This window comes from Micropterus salmoides, unplaced genomic scaffold, assembly GCF_014851395.1.
Source record: "Micropterus salmoides isolate LMB-PRFRI ecotype aquatic unplaced genomic scaffold, ASM1485139v1 Ms_hic_scaffold_20, whole genome shotgun sequence".
Taxonomy (NCBI): domain Eukaryota; kingdom Metazoa; phylum Chordata; class Actinopteri; order Centrarchiformes; family Centrarchidae; genus Micropterus; species Micropterus salmoides.
The window spans coordinates 30280593-30300214 of NW_024041151.1; the positions used below are offsets into that span (position 1 = coordinate 30280593).

General features: G+C 40.2%; 1 protein-coding gene across 1 annotated transcript; it reads right to left on the reverse strand.

The window, feature by feature from the left end:
* Positions 1-10212: 10212 nt before the first annotated feature.
* Positions 10213-17925, reverse strand: LOC119914897. The gene is made up of 4 exons (XM_038734426.1): positions 17576-17925; positions 16635-16689; positions 16404-16451; positions 10213-12693 (listed from the first exon to the last, which is right to left on the reverse strand). Exons 1-4 carry the CDS (start codon positions 17816-17818, stop codon positions 12302-12304), a joined length of 738 nt encoding a protein of 245 aa, XP_038590354.1. The 5' UTR covers positions 17819-17925; the 3' UTR covers positions 10213-12301.
* Positions 17926-19622: the final 1697 nt, after the last annotated feature.

A 19622-nucleotide genomic window follows, 5' to 3' on the forward strand; every position in this document is an offset into this window, starting at 1 on the left:
AGTATCACAATAATGATATTAAAAAACAGGAGCAAGTGGTGTGGCTTTGCTGACTGCCATAACTTGTTGGTGGAGGTTGTCAAGACTGAATGCAACCTTAAAGGGATACCTGCAAATACTAAACGCAAAAAATACTTTTACCTTCTCTGCATGTTTTTCTTTATTTACATATGTATATTTTAATTTACAGTTAATATTACCCTAAAAAGACAGTTCTTTGTTCCTTGTTGTGAATACAACATTATAATATATCATTTCTATCAAGGAAACTAAACACAATTTTAAGTTAGTTGCTCTTTCTCTTTCCACATTTCCTATCACTAGCCACTGTCCTGTTTCTCAAAATAAAGGCAAAAATGCCCCTATGAATTCACATTCATGGCATCAGTGTTTATTTTGTGTTCTTGCCCTGTGGCCACATGTACCAGCTTGAAGTGTTGCTCAGATTATTCCCACTTGCTTCCTTTTACTTTTTCCTCTCCCACTCAAGTCTCATCAAGTTTAAGATTGCATAAGCCAAGCGATCACCCAAGAAAAGCTGACAAAAGATATGAAGATGGAAAAATACAAATAAGTTGCCGTAGGTTCCAGGGCTGTGTTCGCAGGAATATCAAACAAGCTGACTGCACAGCACAAGAAAAAAATTCAAATAACCCTCATATTGTTGCATCACTTACTAATCTCGGTTGTTTGTGTTTGCATTACAGTTCACAGATAAGCATATGATAAATTAAATGGGTAATATATAGTTTTCAGCTGCCACTAGCGGTGCGGTTTTAAGATCGCAACCAGGTGTGTGCTCGTACGTATGCTCACTTTAACTCATGAACAAGCATAATTTGAAACACAACCGCTTTCATACAGGATTGTAAAATTGGACGCGTTAGTTGGTAAAGTAATGTGGAAAGTGATACAACTTTGCACTGCATAATGTTAGCAACTGGTCGGCGTTAGCTGGCGAGCAAACATGACTCTCGTGTTTCTCCAGCCTTTCTGAAGTTTCATGATGCCGTTATTACCGACATCATCTGAATCTCGTTTGGTCTGAGGGGCTTCAGCACATGTTTTGTATCCTTAGGTGGAGTTTGTGTTGTGTTGGAATTGTTTTGTGGTGTTAGTGGACTGCATTTCGTTAGGTGCGGTGCTGTAGTAAGAGCGCTGCACAGGGCTACATCCAAGCGGAAAGCTTACGGTCTGAGAAGCTAAGTGAATTGTACACTGAACCCTTAAACCTGCATTCTAGCGAACAACCAGCAGGGGCCAAATCCTCTTGTAGCAAAAAGAAGTTTGTTTCCATTAGAAATAAAGGTAAAATGACCCTACTTCTCGCCTGATGTATTAGCTCAGTAAACACTTTCATAATGAGTTTATGGTCTTAATCACTAGTTCCATGTCTTCTTTAATACAGCATGATGTTCATCTGTGATTGACAAGTCGTTACTATGGCGACCTTTCAATCAGGCTAGAGTGACTCATACCCACCGCACTGTGTAAATTTAACCAGCGCCTTAGAAAAAGCTTATTAGGAGTTGGCTGTTCATTTTCTCTGGTGAGTACATTTTGTTTTTTCACTAGTCAAAATTATCTTCCCGATCCCGGTAAATTAATTACAGATACAACTAGCTAAGCAAGCTAGCTAGCTCCATACGGAGCCGCTGGTTCTATTGTTGTTCTGTTGTTGGCGGTTGTTGGTTCCACCATGCAAGACAACTGTTTGGGGAGGGGCATTCCTCCCCAAGCATTTCCTGTTTTATAGTAATAGGAAGCCTAAGTCCCTCGCTTCTGCTTCCGGCCCATGGGACCTTATTTCAAGAAAAATATGTACGGTAGTTAACAGTGTGAGACAACTTATTTTTAATTTTAATTTAAACTGTGCCCTGAATTAAACATGTGATGTTTGGCAATTTAAAAGATAATTTTGTCCAAGACCGTTTGTCATAAATCAGTAAAGTTTCATTTAGTTTTGTGTGAAACCTGTACAATAAATGACATCTCTCGTCTCGCACAATATACATCACCAACATGTTAACACAGTAATGCTAGCTAACATTCATTGCTTGATTGCTACTAGCTAGGTAACTTAGCTATGTTCCAAGCAGAAATGTATCTCCCCTGATGTTTTTAATCCAATTACTCTGTCCATTTATCACATCATTCTCTCATGTTAGCTTCAGACATTGAGAGAAAAAGTTATGATGTCACATACGCGACTGGGTTTGTGGTCTTATTATGTAGTTTCACAGTCGTAATTATATAATTTATTATTTCAACAGTTTTACATCAAACTGCAATTTTCTTGACTTTTATATGTATATTTTAAATTGATCACCACCATATGTGTAATTCAGAGCACATTTCAAATGGGATAAAAAATTACTTGTCCCTTAGCAGACATACATATACATATTTTATTTACATATTTTTTCCAAAGTAAGGTCCCATGGTGTTGACTCTGTAGAGACAGTGCACAGTATAAAATAACTAACCACTCTGAAACTCTTGCATCAGTCTAGTTGCTAAGCTGGTAAGGGGAACATATACAGCTCAACCAAAGCCTATCATGCTCAGCTCCCACAGTTAGATTGTATATATAGATAGATATTGTGTCTATTTTTATGTCTGCTACCACTTCCTGTCTGTTAGCTTGTCTTGTTTCAGGTCTTGCATCCAAAAAGTCAAAAAAATCTCTTTTCCTAACCAAAGGAGTGAAGGAGAATCCGTTAGGACTTAGGAAAAGAGGACGGCGGGTCTAAGAGAATCCTCTTTTCTAAGCAACGTAATTATGTGACGGCGGATTTTACTGACGTTACCTGCCGTGATGAAACTACAATGTTCTGAAGATGGACTACAAAACGCATCTTTGACACTGCGCCCCATGTTGTTGTAATGTAGACCATCTAAAGGTGGACAACATGGTGGAATATATTACTTTATAGCAAAAAGGCAGATAAAATAGCCTACCAGTCACTAACAGGGTTGTCACATTGAGAATGCTTGCTCACACTCACCCTCCTGCCCACCCATAGGCGTATTTATCAACATGAATCCCAATTGTATGTAAATACAGTGTTTCCCACAGAATGACAGCCTAACTGTGCCGAGAGAGAGAGAGAGAGAGAGAGAGAGAGACAGAGAGAGGGAGCGACGGGGCGAGAGATGCTGAGAGAATATATGCACTGATTGGAGCTCTGTCATCAAATACGATTTTACCCATTTTAAATGGTAACAAAATCAATCGAAAATCAGCGTTGATAATGTGGCAGGCTGCCACAGATAAATCAGTGCGTAGGAAATGCCTACTGTTGAGGTCATCCAGCTTAAGGTAAGGGTGTCAGCATCTGTGACTAAAGTAAAATGAATTAATGATATTTCTGAAGGCTGCAGTACATAACGTGAGGCTACACGCTGCAACATTATCCTCACTTTGATCACGTTACAAGACCAGTAACAGCTCGCATGGGTGTCAGTTACTGTTGACATTTTAAGATAAATGCATATTAGCAAGTTATGGCATAAGAGAGAAAAGGCTTAATAGCCAATAGTAACTTACATGGTGATCAACCTCCTTTATCAGTCATGGTTGGTGATTTTTTTTTTATTGTAGAAAACACTTTATAGCATATTTCAACAACCCGAAACATAAAACGGTGTTGAAACAGTATTAGATTATAAAAAAGCCAAAAGAAAACAAACCAAAAGAAAGAAGGTAATCGTGAGTCTTATTAAAGTATCATACTGTCTGTATTGCAAGGATCTTGCTAAATGTGGTTGATGGATTTTATCGTTTGAGTTTGAGAATGTGCGCCGCATTAAATGTTGCCGCCGCAAGGAATTGTGGGACGGCATTCTCTACTTTCCTTTCATAAAGGATGGTCAGGTGTACCCTATGCTAAAGGAGATACGAAAGGAAGCATTGAGGCACCTTTCCTTAGCTTTTAGAGAATAACAGCTCTTATCATGGCTGCCACTGAAATACTTCCTATTCACTTCACTCAGTTAGGAACCTTCCTAAGCAAAAAAGACTTTTCGAACGCAGCCTTTGACTGTCTTCCTGCCCTGTGTGATTACCTGTCCATGCCCTAATGTGCTCCGCCTGTGCCTCGTTGTCTCCCTGGCCCTATTATACCCACTTCTTCTTTGTTTCAGTGCCAGTTCATCTTGATCCCTTGTGTCAGCCTAGTGATTTCTCAGTGTGTGCTCTCTAGTGTGTTTGACCTTATCTCTCCGTTTTTTGACTCCGACTTATGATCTGTGATTTTGTACCTCTGCCTGAGACTTTTTGGACTGGGTTCAATAAACTGTTTGTTTTGTGAACCACCTTGAGTCGTGCCTGGTGTGTCCATTACTACTGTGTGTTGTCTTTTGATAAAGCCAGGTTTACTAGCTTTTCATGACCCTCCCTACTCTGCTTCTGATTGGCTAGTAGTCTGTAACTAGGTACAGCATGTACCAACAAACTAGGTAAGTAGTAGTAGTAGAAGTCTTGTAGAGGTGAGATTCATCACTCCATAGCTAAAATGGAGCGTTCAAAACAGGGTGAAAAGAGGAGCTGCAGCAATGTGCAGTATGACAAAAAATATGGTATGTATGGTTGAAAATGAAACCATGTAAACCTGAAAATGAGCACAACATGACCTCTTTAATGCCTAATAGGGTTTTACTCATGCCACTGTTAGTTTAGCATCCTAATACTGATGCTGCCATTGGCTTAAGTGAAGGCATCGGGGGGCTCTGGTATTGTGCACACTGGCTCATGGCCTTGGCTTACTGCCACTCCCAATAGAACTATTTTCGATTTTATTATGCAGCAGTGTTTTTTCAGCTAAATCAAAATAAAATATCTGAGAACGAAAGTCATTTTTATTTGTGTAGGCCAATCTCCCAAGTGTATTTTGATAGGTTGGACCAGACTTTTCATAGTGAAAGGGATCAGAAAAAGCAGTAATAACAAGGGCAGTTTCAGTCCCTCAGAACTGTCTGAGAGTTTCAAGCACTCTCAAACAAAAGTCTGATTAACATTTGACAAGCTTCTGCAGTCATTGCTAACTGGCTTAGTTGAATATGTCTTTTATTTTATTTATATTTTGGGGGTATTTTTATGCATTTATTAGAGATACACATTTAGAGAAATGAGAGGAGCAGAGGACCCCAGCCAGAATAATGAGTGCCGTGAACCCCTCAGCTACTAGGTGCTCAAGCAGAACATCGTTACCTTTGTGTGCATTCTCTTGGGTAAATTTGTAGATTCTAAAAAAAAAATAAGTAAATGGATTATTGAAATTTAAGCTAACAATGTAAGTAAAACGTGTTTCAAATAACTGATACATCTCACAGTCACCTCCTTGTCGTTTATAATGTTGGATAATGATCATAATTTAAAAGCTGTCTTCTGGTTGCCTGCAAGTAGCCTGCCTGCTCCTTGGCCCCCCTGGTGGTTGATCTGAATGGGTGAATGCATGAGCGCAATTATGGAGTGGGGGGTGCTTTAGGTTTGTAGTTGGCAGAGAACTGGTGTTGTAGTCTTTTGGAGTACAGTCGTTTAGCTTGTTACACTGCCTTGCTAAACCTCTACTTTGACTCCCCGAAACTGGCCCTGTCTCCACTCCTAAACACCTTTACCTTTTCCAACCTTAGCTGTTTGAGTTTAGCTGTGAACCAGGGTTTTGTCATAGTTCAACTCACCCTGGTGCGTGTTGGTACACAGCTGTTGTCACAGAAGCTGATGTAGGACGTCACAGCCTAACTGATAACATCCCATTCAGTACAGCCCAAGCATGCTCAAAGGTTCTGCATAGCTTAACTGGTCCGCTGCTTTGATATCCTGACAACAGATTTACAGGCTGTGGTGAGTTACATATAACGTCATTGGTTTGCAGTTTTGAATCAAACAAACGTGATGATCCTTGCTTGTTGCCCTATTATAGAAGACTGTCGGTAGCTAGCATTACATTAGCAACAACAAGTACCAATTAATTGTAGATATGTAACTTAGGGTTGTGTTGCATTTCAGATTTTGAGAAAGGAGAGGCTCAGTCTAATGAAAATTAACAAAAAGATTTAATTACAAAAATTAGTGAATAAAGAGATGGCATTACAGAACAAACAAATAACACTGCAGTGAACTGAAAAGTTGGTCCTCCTTTCAGATTTACAGCTTTCAGTCAAGTCCTAACAGACTGAGGTAAAGCCGCCTCCAGCAGTGGACTGAAAAGCTGCTTCTCCTCCCAGATCCACAGCTTACAGTCCTGATTCTCACAAAATAAATTGTTGATATCCTCCAGGTATGTGGGCGGGTCCATTTTACCTCCAAATGGCTTAGGTCCATAGCCATTGGTCGTTAACTTCTTCGTCACCCAGTTGGGAAGGGTGTACCTTACTGTTCTACCTTTTGGTCGAACAAAAGAGCGCCGATCTCAGACGTGAACCCCCCCCCTTCAATCTACAGGAATAAACTGTCCTTTGCTCTAAACTAATCATAGAGAACAACAGGGCTTGTCTCCAAAATGGTTGACACCCCATCTTAAGTGTCAATGAAACAGTCAAAACAAAACAGTCCTTCTGGCACTAAACAAAGAGGTGTCAGTTTTATTCACATTACAAAGAGGATACAAACAATGGTTTAATCAACATTCTAATGCAATTGCCTGGCCTAACATCCTGCAGTTTTACATTTGAAGAAAAACACTGAAACACTGGAATACATTAAGTTTGTTGTAACTTTTTAAAACTCAACAGTTGCCAGGTCAGACGGTCAGTCAATTCAGCAAACAGCGCATGAGTTAGGACCCTCCCGGTGGCTGCAGGGCCCTAAACAGCCACTTAGTTACTAGACTTATAGGAAGGGCCAGCTCAGTTGCTGTTTGATTAAAGGCATACCAGTCATCTCAGTTATGAACTCTAACAATGTCTCTAACCCCAGCAAATGCCCATTGAGCTTCTAGATCACACTGAGCAAAGCTGGCTATGCAAGCCAAGTGGAATCATGGGCGCATTAAAATTAATATGCTTTGAGAAAGTAATGCAGGAACATTTGGCCTCCAGCCAGAATTGGCTAGAGCAAATCCCCAGTGGTGGCTGGTGAAAAATATTTTAGGTTGGGCTGTGCCATATCCAGTCAGTTTCAGAAACCATCCCAATACAATTTAACACAAACTGCAGGATACCAGTGCTTTGTGAGATAGTGAGAAATGATTTAGTGCCAATATTAAAAAGTTTCTTACACAAAAAAATAAACAGTGAACATAAACTACCTTTGAAAATGGTAGCTGTCTTAAGGTGCTCCTCCCACACACTGTCCAGCGAGGCAACAGGATCTGCTGAAAACGGAAGGGTTGTCAAAGGATTCTGTCTCACTGTTAATTATTTTTGATAAAACGTGCCTGTTCCTATCCACCTCTTCATTGTGTTTCCTCACCCCAATCTTGTGGCCTCGGCCCAGTTGTGTAGCGATGTTAACTCTGCCTAGCATGGCTAGCTTCACCATATTATCCATATGTGCCCTCATTCACTCATGTTTCTTAATCTTCTCAGATAAATGTTTCGTGTCATTTACTCCTGTAAAGGTCCATGTTGTATCAGTCCATTTTAAACGCAAGCATAGGAAAATATAGCATTTACATAATTGCCTCCAGCTAGCCAATGCTGAAAGCCTGTGTCTTGAGTTCCGCATTCATCATTGTCAACAACATCATGTGTCACTCTGCCCCCAACTGACTTTGCTTAGGGCAGATCCTGTATCGCCCTTCAGGCATCAGATTTGAGGACGCTGATTGGCTTAATTTATGTTGCTATGGGCATATCTTGTGTCAGTTATTGGCTGCGCTGCTGTGCTGCCTGGGCATATTTCTAGCGCCCCAGAAGAGATCAGTGGATGAGCAGGAAGCTTATTTCACCCCCAGACAAAATTACACTGCTCAAAAAAAATAAAGGGAACACTTAAACAACACAATGTAACTCCAAGTCAATCACACTCCTGTGAAATCAAACTGTCCACTTAGGAAGCAACACTGATTGACAATCAATTTCACATGCTGTTGTGCAAATGGAATAGACAACAGGTGGAAATTATAGGCAATTAGCAAGACACCCCCAATAAAGGAGTGGTTCTGCAGGTGGTGACCACAGACCACTTCTCAGTTCCTGTGCTTCCTGGCTGATGTTTTGTAGCATGAGACGGAGTCTACTGTTTTGTAGCATGAGACGGAGTCTACAACCCACACAAGTGGCTCAGGTAGTGCAGCTCATCCAGGATGGCACATCAATGCGAGCTGTGGCAAGAAGGTTTGCTGTGTCTGTCAGCGTAGTGTCCAGAGCATGGGGCGCTACCAGGAGACAGGCCAGTACATCAGGAGATGTGGAGGAGGCCGTAGGAGGGCAACAACCCAGCAGCAGGCCACAGGTGGGGGCTGTGCTTACAGCCCAACACCGTGCAGGACGTTTGGCATTTGCCAGAGAACACCAAGATTGGCAAATTCGCCACTGGCGCCCTGTGCTCTTCACAGATGAAAGCAGGTTCACACTGAGCACATGTGACAGATGTGAGAGTCTGGAGACGCCGTGGAGAACGTTCTGCTGCCTGCAACATCCTCCAGCATGGCCGGTTTGGCGGTTGGTCAGTGATGGTGTGGGGTGGTATTTCTTTGGGGGGCCGCACAGCCCTCCATGTGCTCGCCAGAGGTAGCCTGACTGCCATTAGGTACCGAGATGAGATCCTCAGACCCCTTGTGAGACCATATGCTGGTGTTGTTGGCCCTGGGTTCCTCCTAATGCAAGACAATGCTAGACCTCATGTGGCTGGAGTGTGTCAGCAGTTCCTGCAAGAGGAAGGCATTGATGCTATGGACCGGCCCGCCCGTTCCCCAGACCTGAATCCAACTGAGCACATCTGGGACATCATGTCTCGCTCCATCCACCAACGCCACGTTGCACCACAGACTGTCCAGGAGTTGGCGGATGCTTTAGTCCAGGTCTGGGAGGAGATCCCTCAGGAGACCATCCGCCACCTCATCAGGAGCACACCCATGCGTTGTAGTGAGGTCAGGCACATGGAGGCCACACACACTACTGAGCCTCATTTTAGCTTGTTTTAAGGACATTACATCAAAGTTGGATCGGCCTGTAGTGTGGTTTTCCACTTGGATTTTGAGTGTGACTCCAAATCCAGACCTCCATGGGTTGATAAATTTGATTTCCACTGATAATTTTTGTGTGATTTTGTTGTCAGCACATTCAACTATGTAAAGAAAGGAGTATTTAATGAGATTATTTCATTCATTCAGATCTAGGATGTGTTATTGTTGTATGTATTATGTGTTAAAGGAAGTTTTTCCTTGCCTCTGTCGCCTAGTGTTGCTCTTGGTGGGAATTATTGGGCTTCTGTAAATAACATCATGGAGTACAGTCTAGACCTGCTCTTTTATGAAAAGCGCTGTGAGATAACTGTTGTTGTGATTTGGCGCTGAAAAAATGTTGGTACTAAATAACACTTCTTTTAGGATGTTCTCATAAACGGATTATGATATGATAAACCTGTTTCATTAGGCCCTGACAGATCTCCATACACATGGTGGTTATCTTCATTCTCTGAGTCATAATAATTATGTTGATTTCCGGAATTTTGCACGCAAGCCTCAAAACCATATACTTTGTGTAACAGCAGGCTGAATGGATAACATTTGTGTGGTGCCAAGGTATGACAGCTCTCCAGGCCATACCTTGTATTTCAAGTATATAATCTTGTGATGTGAAAACTGAAACAAAGACATTGGTTGAAACTGGGCTGAACTTGGTTGAAAAGTGGAAGTTAAGGTAACTTCCGAAATGCTGTTTAAACAACAGTTATATGTAACTAGATGTCCAGAAAATACATTTTGCCCAGTTTTAATCTAGACACCTAGACATCTTTTGACCAGCAAATCTTGCAATGCTTGCTCAAATAGTAAGGCGGTATATCAAAAACAAAATGCTATTTAAACTTGTGACTGTATCCTCATCTCCTGCCGTATACCCTACAACCATTGTTTACTGGCATATTCTGCTGCCTATTTATATGCCACTGTCCACCAGCAGGTACTGTTTAAAACTTGCAGCTAATATTAGAACATTCAACTGGAAGATAACAACTTGTAGAAAACAACCACTCATGTGATGAGGTAGGGTATAACTATATACATGCTCTGTAGTGTTTTCTAAAAAGGGGAAAGCAGGCCTATATATATAAGTCCAGTTTATTTGCATAGTCCAATATCACATTAAATGTCTAAGTGGGCTTTACAGGCCCACAGCAGAACCAATAGTTCGCAATCAGACCAAGCTCTTCAAGATTACAAGGAAAGATGAACTCAGACAGGTGCTTGATATAATCCATAGGTCACAAAAAGAAGGCAATTACAAAAGTCAACATGACATTTGTACAGTTCATTTAAATACATAATGCAACAATGGGACTATAATGCAACAATAATATTATAATAGAAAAAATACTGATGTAGTAAAACCCAATGTAAGGAGACCAATTTAAATGATCCAATGAGTCCAGTAGAGTTAAAAATCATAAAAGTAAATTAATCCCATGGTTACAGTTATACAGTGAAACTGACTCATTATAATATAGTGATCACACAAATGCACCCATGAGAATGCACAAAACAAACCAGTAGAATATAATTGATGCTTGTCTTAGAATGACATGCAAAATACACAAACTTTTTTGTACATTTATTCAAAAATCCTAAAAATAGTTAGTGCTTCATAATTTATGAAATAATCCCTGAGTACACACAACATATGGACACCTTTCTAAAACAAACCCATACTTTCACAATTAACCTCTACAGTTCCCTTTTTTTCACCATACATCCTTCTTGTAGACAAATGTTTTTCTTTAAAATTAGCGCTGCCATGTATTACTAGCTGTAGTCCCCCTATAAAGTTAGCATGTTTTGAGCATTGTTTTGAATAGATGCTGATAGTTAGCTGTCTAACATATTTATGCACGCTGTTATGCTTTTATGAGATCGTTTTGGCAGTTTTTACTAGAATTCATTTAAAAAGATTTAAGTGAAAACTAACGCTAGGCTAATCTAGGAACTAAATAATAGAGACAGTTGCCTTATTTCAAAGCCACAAACTAACATTAAGATACATTTTTCTGTTAAATTTAAAAACCTGCAATTTACCTCGGTACAATGGAGGTGAATGGAATTTTCTTTGTGCTGAGACATTTCATGTGGAAAAACTAAAATGTGTTTCCAGAGGCAATGTCCCACTTACTCCACATTTAAATTGACTGATTAATATCTGTTGACTGAGAGTTGTAATGTTTTCAAAGAGAGATGTAATGATTTCAAATGTTTTATCTTTAAAAGTAAATATCTATACTTTGACATTCCATTCACCTCTGTTGTACTGGGGTGGCAGTAAAGGTCTCAGCAATGAAAACTAACATTGGGGGTAAGAGGGTAAATATGTTTTTGTTATTTGGTTAAACTTACAAGGAAATTGACAATTCACATTGTTAAAACATTGTTAGCAACAACTGTTTATTATAAATAGTTAATTAAAAAAAAAACCCTTAAGATTTATGGATGATTAATCCAATAATAAACAAACAGCCTTAAACTTCAACAACAGAGCATAGTTCCGGCATTTCCAGCATCCAAATTCTTTGACAGTTCACAATTGAGTGTACTGACTTACATGACAAAGAAACAAACTACCTCAAAACTTCAAAGACAATGAAAATGTATTAATTGTTGAGCCAATGTCGTCTCAGTTAAATATTACTCATGAAAACTATACTCACACACACTCACATATATATATGTATACAATATTGTCCACTGACAAGTTAAAGGACAAGGCTGAATAAATAAATGATGATGTTTTGCAACCCATTTACTCATGCTGATGAAACTGATGGCCTTCAGTCTTCAGATCTCAACCCAGGTGAACACCAATGGGAGACTTTGGAGAGGCCACATCTCCGCACCAAATGAGTGAATATCTTTTGGAAGAATTGTGTTTGTACCTCCAGCAGAATCTTTTGTCAATGACCAATGAAGCTGTTTCAGAGACTTGTGGTGGAACAACATAACTTGTAATTTGTCACCCATGTGTATATACTTTATATATTCCAAACCTGAATACTATTTTAAGCCTTGACAGTAAATGCTTTAAAACATACAAAGCTTGTAGATAGGGAATGATAAACAACCCCAATTTTAAATAAAAAAAAACCATTACATTATTAAGACTGTGACACTAAACACACATTAGGCCTATTCTTTTCAAGGCACATTCTCTATGCAAGATAAGCACCAAACGATGCTTTTGTGATCAGTTTGTAGCCCTCTTCGATCCACACACTCACAAGATCTCCTTCCAGCAACTCAAAAAGACGTCCTACAAACACATTCCGGAACGCTTGTGAAGTGCACGCTATACCATCCGAGGCCTGTGTCATGGCTACAGTCTTGTTGTAACCTTCATTCCATTTGTTAAGCACTACATGGAACCCTGTGAAACTTGCAGTTTTATCCTTTTCTTGGCAGCTCAAAGCAATCCTCACGTAGACAAAATAGATGCTTGTCTCAGGAATCACAATGGCACGTTTCTCTGCGATGTATTTTTCACCAAACACCACTTTCCATTCGATGTTTACTCTATCAGTGCTGTTGTTTGCAGCCACGGACCCTGTAGGATGAAGGACACAGAGTAAATCAAATGTTTCATTAAAACAAATAATTTGTTGTCTATTTTGTTTGCTTATAATTTATACAATTTTCACTATTCCACTATAGAGGTTGTACCAGAAGAGGTTTACATGGTTTCACAAAAAAACACCATATTTTTGTCATACTACACATTGCTGCAGCTCCTCGTTTCACCCTGTGTGTTAAACACTTCGTTTTAGCTATGGAGTGATGCATCTTACTTCTACAAGATCTTTGTTGGGAGTTGCACATGCAAGTTCCTAGTTAAGGACTACTAGCCAATCAGAAGTTGAGTAGGGCGGGTTGTGAGAAGCCAGTAAACACGGCTTCATTTCAGCTGTATATCCCCTTACCAGCTTAGCAACATGGACTGGAGCAAGAGTTTCAGAGTAGTGAGTTATTGATCTGTAACAGGGGCGATTCTAGGATCAGACTTTTAGGGGTGCTCAGCCCCTAATGAGAATGTAGCATACATTCAAAGCCTCGCAAAAGTGTTCACTAATTGGTGTAGAGAATAAGTAGGCCTACTAGAGAGGAGCTGGTGCAAAGCGGAGCAGGTCGTCAAGGGCGTCACTTTGTGTTGAAAAGTGGCGGGGACATAAGGGCTCAGATTAGGGGTGTGAGGATACATTTGGGTCATGAGACGTGACGATGCATCAGAACAACACAAGAAGATTTTGAGGATTAAACTGGTAATTTCCTGCATTCTGCTCCAATTTACGGTGGAAATGTCTTTTTCTCTATGAGGGAAAACTATATTACAGTGCATGTTTTCTTATTTTGCAAATCAACCTTTTTCAAAACATTTTCATTTGTTAACATTTCTTGGTGTAGAACGTTTTCAACAAATCAGCCATTTCAAAATGTGGCGGGGACATGTCACCAGCGTCCCCAGTGTAAATGACACCTGTGGGGTCAGTGGACCAGTTAGGGTCAGACAGCATTGTGGAGTTGTGTACTCGGGAAATGTGGAGCTGTAGGCTCGTGTTTACTCCCTTGGAGGAGGGAGGGTGTTAAAAGTGTTCAGTCTTGTGTTTTCAGTTAAATCTTGTTACGTGCTTGCTTTCTCTTTTAAAGAAGTGGTATTATGCTTTTTGGCTTTTTGACTCTCCTTTATTGAGTTATATATCTTTTTTGTGCAGGTAACAGGTTTGCAAAGTGAAAAAGCCCAAAGTCCAGTCCAAAGTGAGTTCCCATCTCCCACAGAAAACTCTGCTCTGAGCTGCCTGAAAACAGCTCGTTTGTAGTCCAGCCTTTACTTCCCTTTCTTGTGACGTCACAATGAAAATACGTGTCATAATGCTCACTGAGCAGCTAGTTTCGACACGCCCTCACTGATCTGCAGCACACAGCTCCCCTCTCCCTTCCAAACACTAGCTACCCTCCAGGCAGTCAGTGGACATAAAGTTCTTACTGTGATGTAGAGACAGAGCTCAGTTAATAATAATACTTTATGGATGAAAGATTCTTTTGTTACAGATTAATAACTCACCACTCTGAAACTCTTGCTCCAGTCCAAATTGCCAACCTGTTCGGCAACATGTACAGCTGAATCTGTTTACCATCTTTTCGCTGACCTGCCTTTGTCTGCTTCTGATTGGCTAGTAGTCCTTAACTAGGAACTGCGCATGTGCAACTCCCAACAAAGATCATTTAGAGACCAGATGTATCACTCCATAGCTGAAATGAAGCCTTCAACACAGGGTGAAAAGAGGAGCTGCAGCAATGTGCAGTCTGACAAAAAAGATGGTATTTTTTGAAAATTAAACCATGTAAACCTGCTCTGGTACAACCCCTAAATAAGATTTTGAACCTGAAAATGAGCAGAATACCACTTCTTTAAGGAAGTATTTTTCTGTTGCTGATTGAGTTTAATTTGTCAGTGTTATTTGATTGTTAAAAAAAATCTTTATTTTCTTTGCACAGAATCTGTGAAGTATATATTATTTCTATTAGTATAATATTCTAACTAATTTCATACAGTAGCTAAGTCTACTGTTAGTAGTGTTGGGCAGGAACTGTACTAATATTACTTTTCTCATTTTACATGTACTCATTTTCCCAGTAACTAAAGGATCTCTCCATGCAGGCTTTGGTCGGCTTCAATGTCCGATCTCTGTCTTACCCCCTTGGACAAAACGTAGTAAACCGGTGCAAAAGGTTTTGGATTGAATCCGCCCCAGATTGGCGCCGTTGAGCCAATCAGAATTCAGCTAAAACGAGGATCAGTACAAGTTGGGAGTGGCCGCTCGAATATCCCCCCTCAATGTTGAAAGTAGCCTATTAGTTTGGCCCAGACTGACAGACACACAAACAGTGTTCCACTCAAGGGGGAAAGCCAGAGATCGGACAGTGAAGCCAACCAATCATTGTAGGCCCAAAAATTACGTCAAAACCATGTGACACCCCGTTGCACTTGAGAGATCTAACCGTATTAGATTTTAAGCTCTCAGCAATCTAAAAAAACTATTCGGCCATCAGTGACGCTGCATTGGAGTTTGACAGGTGAGCCTCGTAGGTGGGCTGATTAATCAGTGACTATCCAAGTCAGACAAACAGCACGCAGCTACCAGAATTACGGTGTTTCTACGTCATTAAACCATGGTTTGCTGTGCGATCATGCGCAGTAGTGCCAACAGGAAGTAGTATTTTATTGGTCCAAAACTGGCTTCACTCCTCTCCATTCAAATCAGCGGGGTGGCTTCGTCCAGTAATATACTGTCTATGGTTCCGCTGCAGCTGACAGGTCAGCCAGCACGGTCGCGGATCATTAGGTAAAACATTAGAAACTGAAAAATGCCAGTATTTAGGGACATTAAACACGTATAATGTAAGAAAAGCCATATGAAACTGTAGGTTAATTAGTTGTCCCTTCTCTTACTTTTCCAAAATATAACGTTAGAGGACAAATAATTATTTTCAGAAAATAATAATAAATGATTGTATTATTTTTTTAGGTGTGCTTAGATGAAAAATTTATTTTTGCTTCAGCATCCCTGAAAATGGTCTAAATTGTTTTTGGGAGTGTGTCGGACTAACCACTAGGTGAGCATTATGACGCACATTTTGCTGTGATGTCGCAGGGAAGAAAGGGCTGGACTACAAACAAGCTGTTTTCAGGCAGTTCAGAGCAGAGTTTTCTGTGGGAGATGGGAACTCCCTTTGGGCTGGACTTTGGGCTTTTTCATTTTGCAAACAAAAAAAGATATATGACTCAATAAAGGAGAGGGAAAAAGCCACGCACTGTTGAAACACATAACTCCTAATCAAAGCAAAGGCACTCCAATGAAATCATGATGTGGACCCATTTCCTGTGCTAGTTTTATGCCAAGAAACACATACACAACTTGGTTGTCTGACATGCTGCAGATGTTTTGCATGATCTCCTAAGACCAGATGTGACTCAGGTCACACTTTCATGACATACTTTTATAGCTTTGTAATGTTGGGGTTGTGATTCATTCGGCTAAGATTTGTTGATTTTGTATTGATATTAAAGGCTACACTTAGTTCATCTTTGGAGAAGTATTTAGGTGTGTACACATGGAATTTACAAAACAAATAATACAATACATGGATGACAATAAGAAGTAAAAAATATAAACTAACATAAAATACATGTGCTTCACTCACTATCAGCCAAAACAAGAGTCACTCAAATAGTAGTGAAAACTCAAGAAACATACTTACTTAGATGAATGCGCATTCTTTGTGGGTTCCTTTGAGGATTATCTGTAGCTAGAGAAAGTGAGAAGAGAGAGGTTCAAAATATAGCTGCTTGCTTGTATACTATTTTTGGAAAAGCAACACCCTGATTTGAGTCACGAAACACAAGCATGAGAAAACTGTCTTAGTTCCAAAACAGGGCCTCCCACTTCCATAAACCATTTTAGAAAGCATGAAGTTAATGATAGAGCATACCTGCTGGACACACTGTCTCTTGCTTGGAGTAGGCTGGACTTTGCGCAACTGCACTCTAGGAATAAAGTGGAACATATTTTTATAAAGTAACAATAAACATGTTAGTCTGATGATGATGATGATGATGATTCTTCATTAATGTATATTGTCTGCTATGTAGTAGAAGAGAGTTACAAAGCTCAATTTCACTCTATAACTTGTTATATTGTTACAAAAAACCTACCTACCTACCTGATAAATATTGATAAAACAACATGATATATAATGGCTTATGACAGCTTGTTGAGAACCCAGATATACATTGATACCAGCAGCAGATATAATAAAATCGGCTGATATGTTGAAGCAACAGGTTGTACGGGAAATTTGCTTCATAAAAACAGTAAATATATTTTTATGTTTTGTCTAATCTGTGTTCAGTGAGATATATTCTATATAGGTGGACGGGAAGGTTTGTCATCTATAGTGATGATTTTGGGACGTAGTGAAATAAAGTAGCGCATTAAAATGTGGACACAACAGCCTATGTAAATATAAATCCGATACATTTACACAGAAACATTAAGTCATGTCTATCCCTTAACCTTATGGCACAAGTACTTAAGTTTATTCAAGTCATTCTGTGGCAGCTCATCTGTAATCACTGTATGTATTAACAGAGATGCAGTATACTGGGCACTGTGCCAGCATCACATCAAGCCATTTGATAGTGGTTACTAGTTTTAAAACCCAACACCACATCTCACTTTAGGGGTTTAGTGGGCCGATGGCTCTGTGCGAGTAGGCTGCTTGTACTTTGTTAACTTAAGTTTATTTGTATATCCAAATATTACAGACAAGTTGCCAATGATGTTTACATGCTCACATCATCAACGATCCAGACACAGCCAAAGCTTTCTAAGAAGACAAGGAAAACAAAATGAAAAAGTTTTGGAACTTACCCCTTGTCCAGTGGATCCAGATTTTTCATGTTGCCTTAAATCTGTACAGATGGCAAAAATGTACAGTGCTGTACAAAGGAGCACCAGGAGCAGAGTGATAAGTCTGAGACGCATCTCCTGTTGCTTCATGTCCTGGCAGTGTTTGATGAGAATGAGCGCAGACTTCTCCGAGCCCATCTCTATTATTGCATCGCTGCAGGCAACTTCAGCTGGCAGAATGTGTCCCATCAGTCTCTGCCCCATGGTAGCAGGTCTGATCTCAGTTTAAGTAGCTGGTGGCTGGTCCTGAAAAAATCTGTTTACCGGTGATACATGGGGTGTCTTATATTAGCAGTCTACCGCCTACACCAAAATCATGAATTACCTCATCTCTCCATTCATGCAGATGAGAAAGGAGAAGAGAGAGAGGAGGAGCAGAGACTAGAGACCGGATTTATATGGAGGGATTATTGGGTCAGAACTAAAACTAAAAGTCTAAAACTAAAAGTTGAAGTCGAAAATGAATTTGGTATTTAGGATTGGGCATTTGGTATTTAGGATAGGGCATTTAGCCATTTAGGATTGGGAATTTGGGGATTTAGGATTTGGGGATTTAGGATTGGTGTTTTGGGGATTGAGGATTGAGTTGTGTATGCAAATGAGGAGGCGTGACCCAAAGCCTGCAGGGAGAGTTTGGAACGGCTGTGGCGCAGAGGCACTTTATGGACTGCAGGGGGAGCTCTGACTGCCAGCACACTGCCATGAAAGCAAGCAGAGGAAGTGAGCAGGGCTGGAGGGAGGACTATCATTTTTAATACCATAATTAAGAGTGTACAGCATTTTTGTCCATGTGGCCTCACACACAAAGTCAACAGTGAAAGGAATGCTATCCATCTGACGAGAAAGCAGCGGACAGTACAGCAGGTAAGATATGATAACATTAGCAAATTAGCTATATTAGGCTAACTGGTGCTGAGATGCATGAGTTACATTACTATCGGTACATGCAGGTTTTAAATGTGGCTATTAACCCCGCTGAGGGCTGTGTGTATAAACTGTAAAGATAAGGTGTAGAAGCTGTGTTTCTGGGTAAAAGCACCATGCTGGGCAGGTGACAGGTGTGTGTTTACAGTGTTTGTGAGTTCTGAAAAACATAACAGCGCAGCTATAAAGTCTCAGCCGGCAGACCTAGTATGGTATTATTACTACACACGTATGGATGTAACGTTGAGGCCTGATAGACATCCGCTAATCAGAAACAGAGGACACTACCTGCATCACTGCTGATATCATTTGACCAGGGAGACAATGGTGATTAATGTGATTGTCATCAGTGTTTTCCTATAGTGTCTCCTTTTGTTCTTTCATTTCAGTGTGTTTCTAGTGTTCCCGTCTGTCCCTGTGTTTGTTATTGTCCCATGCTCAGTCTCCTGGCTCCCGCTCAGCTGCTTATTTGGGCCTAAAGTCTACACTAGAGGTTTTTGAGGTTACCACAAGCTCCACTGTTTTTCCCCACTGACTTGTCCTCCCCCCTGCAAACACTTGGTGTCACAGCTTTGGATCAGCCATCTGCAGCAGAGTCCCAGTCCACTGGGTCACACAACAAGTTGGAAATTACAGCTACATTCAGTAACCTCTGGATCCACTCAGGACATTTTCTCTCACTTAGACATAATTTAGTCTTCATTGAAGGCTTGTATTTTATCTTACAGAGTTTCTATGTGATCTATAATTACTACCTTATTTGCTTCAAGTGGTGGGTGCCGCTGAAATTAGAAAGAAAAATTTGGGCTAATTTGGCTTTTAGTTATGATTATGTAGTTTGTCATTTGTTCTGCTGTCTTTGGAAGAATTTGCTCATTTGTATAGGCAGAAAAATAAAACTGGAAATTGGCATAACATTTCCTTATACTTCCAATTTTACGATAATAAAATCAGTGTTCTTCAATTATGTGTAGAAGCTTCCTACACCAGGTAATGACAGATAGAGACAGCGACGTCACCTCACAAGGCCTGACCTGCACACGTTTATTTGACGTCGTTTTTTCATCCTGAAAACAAGTCTTTA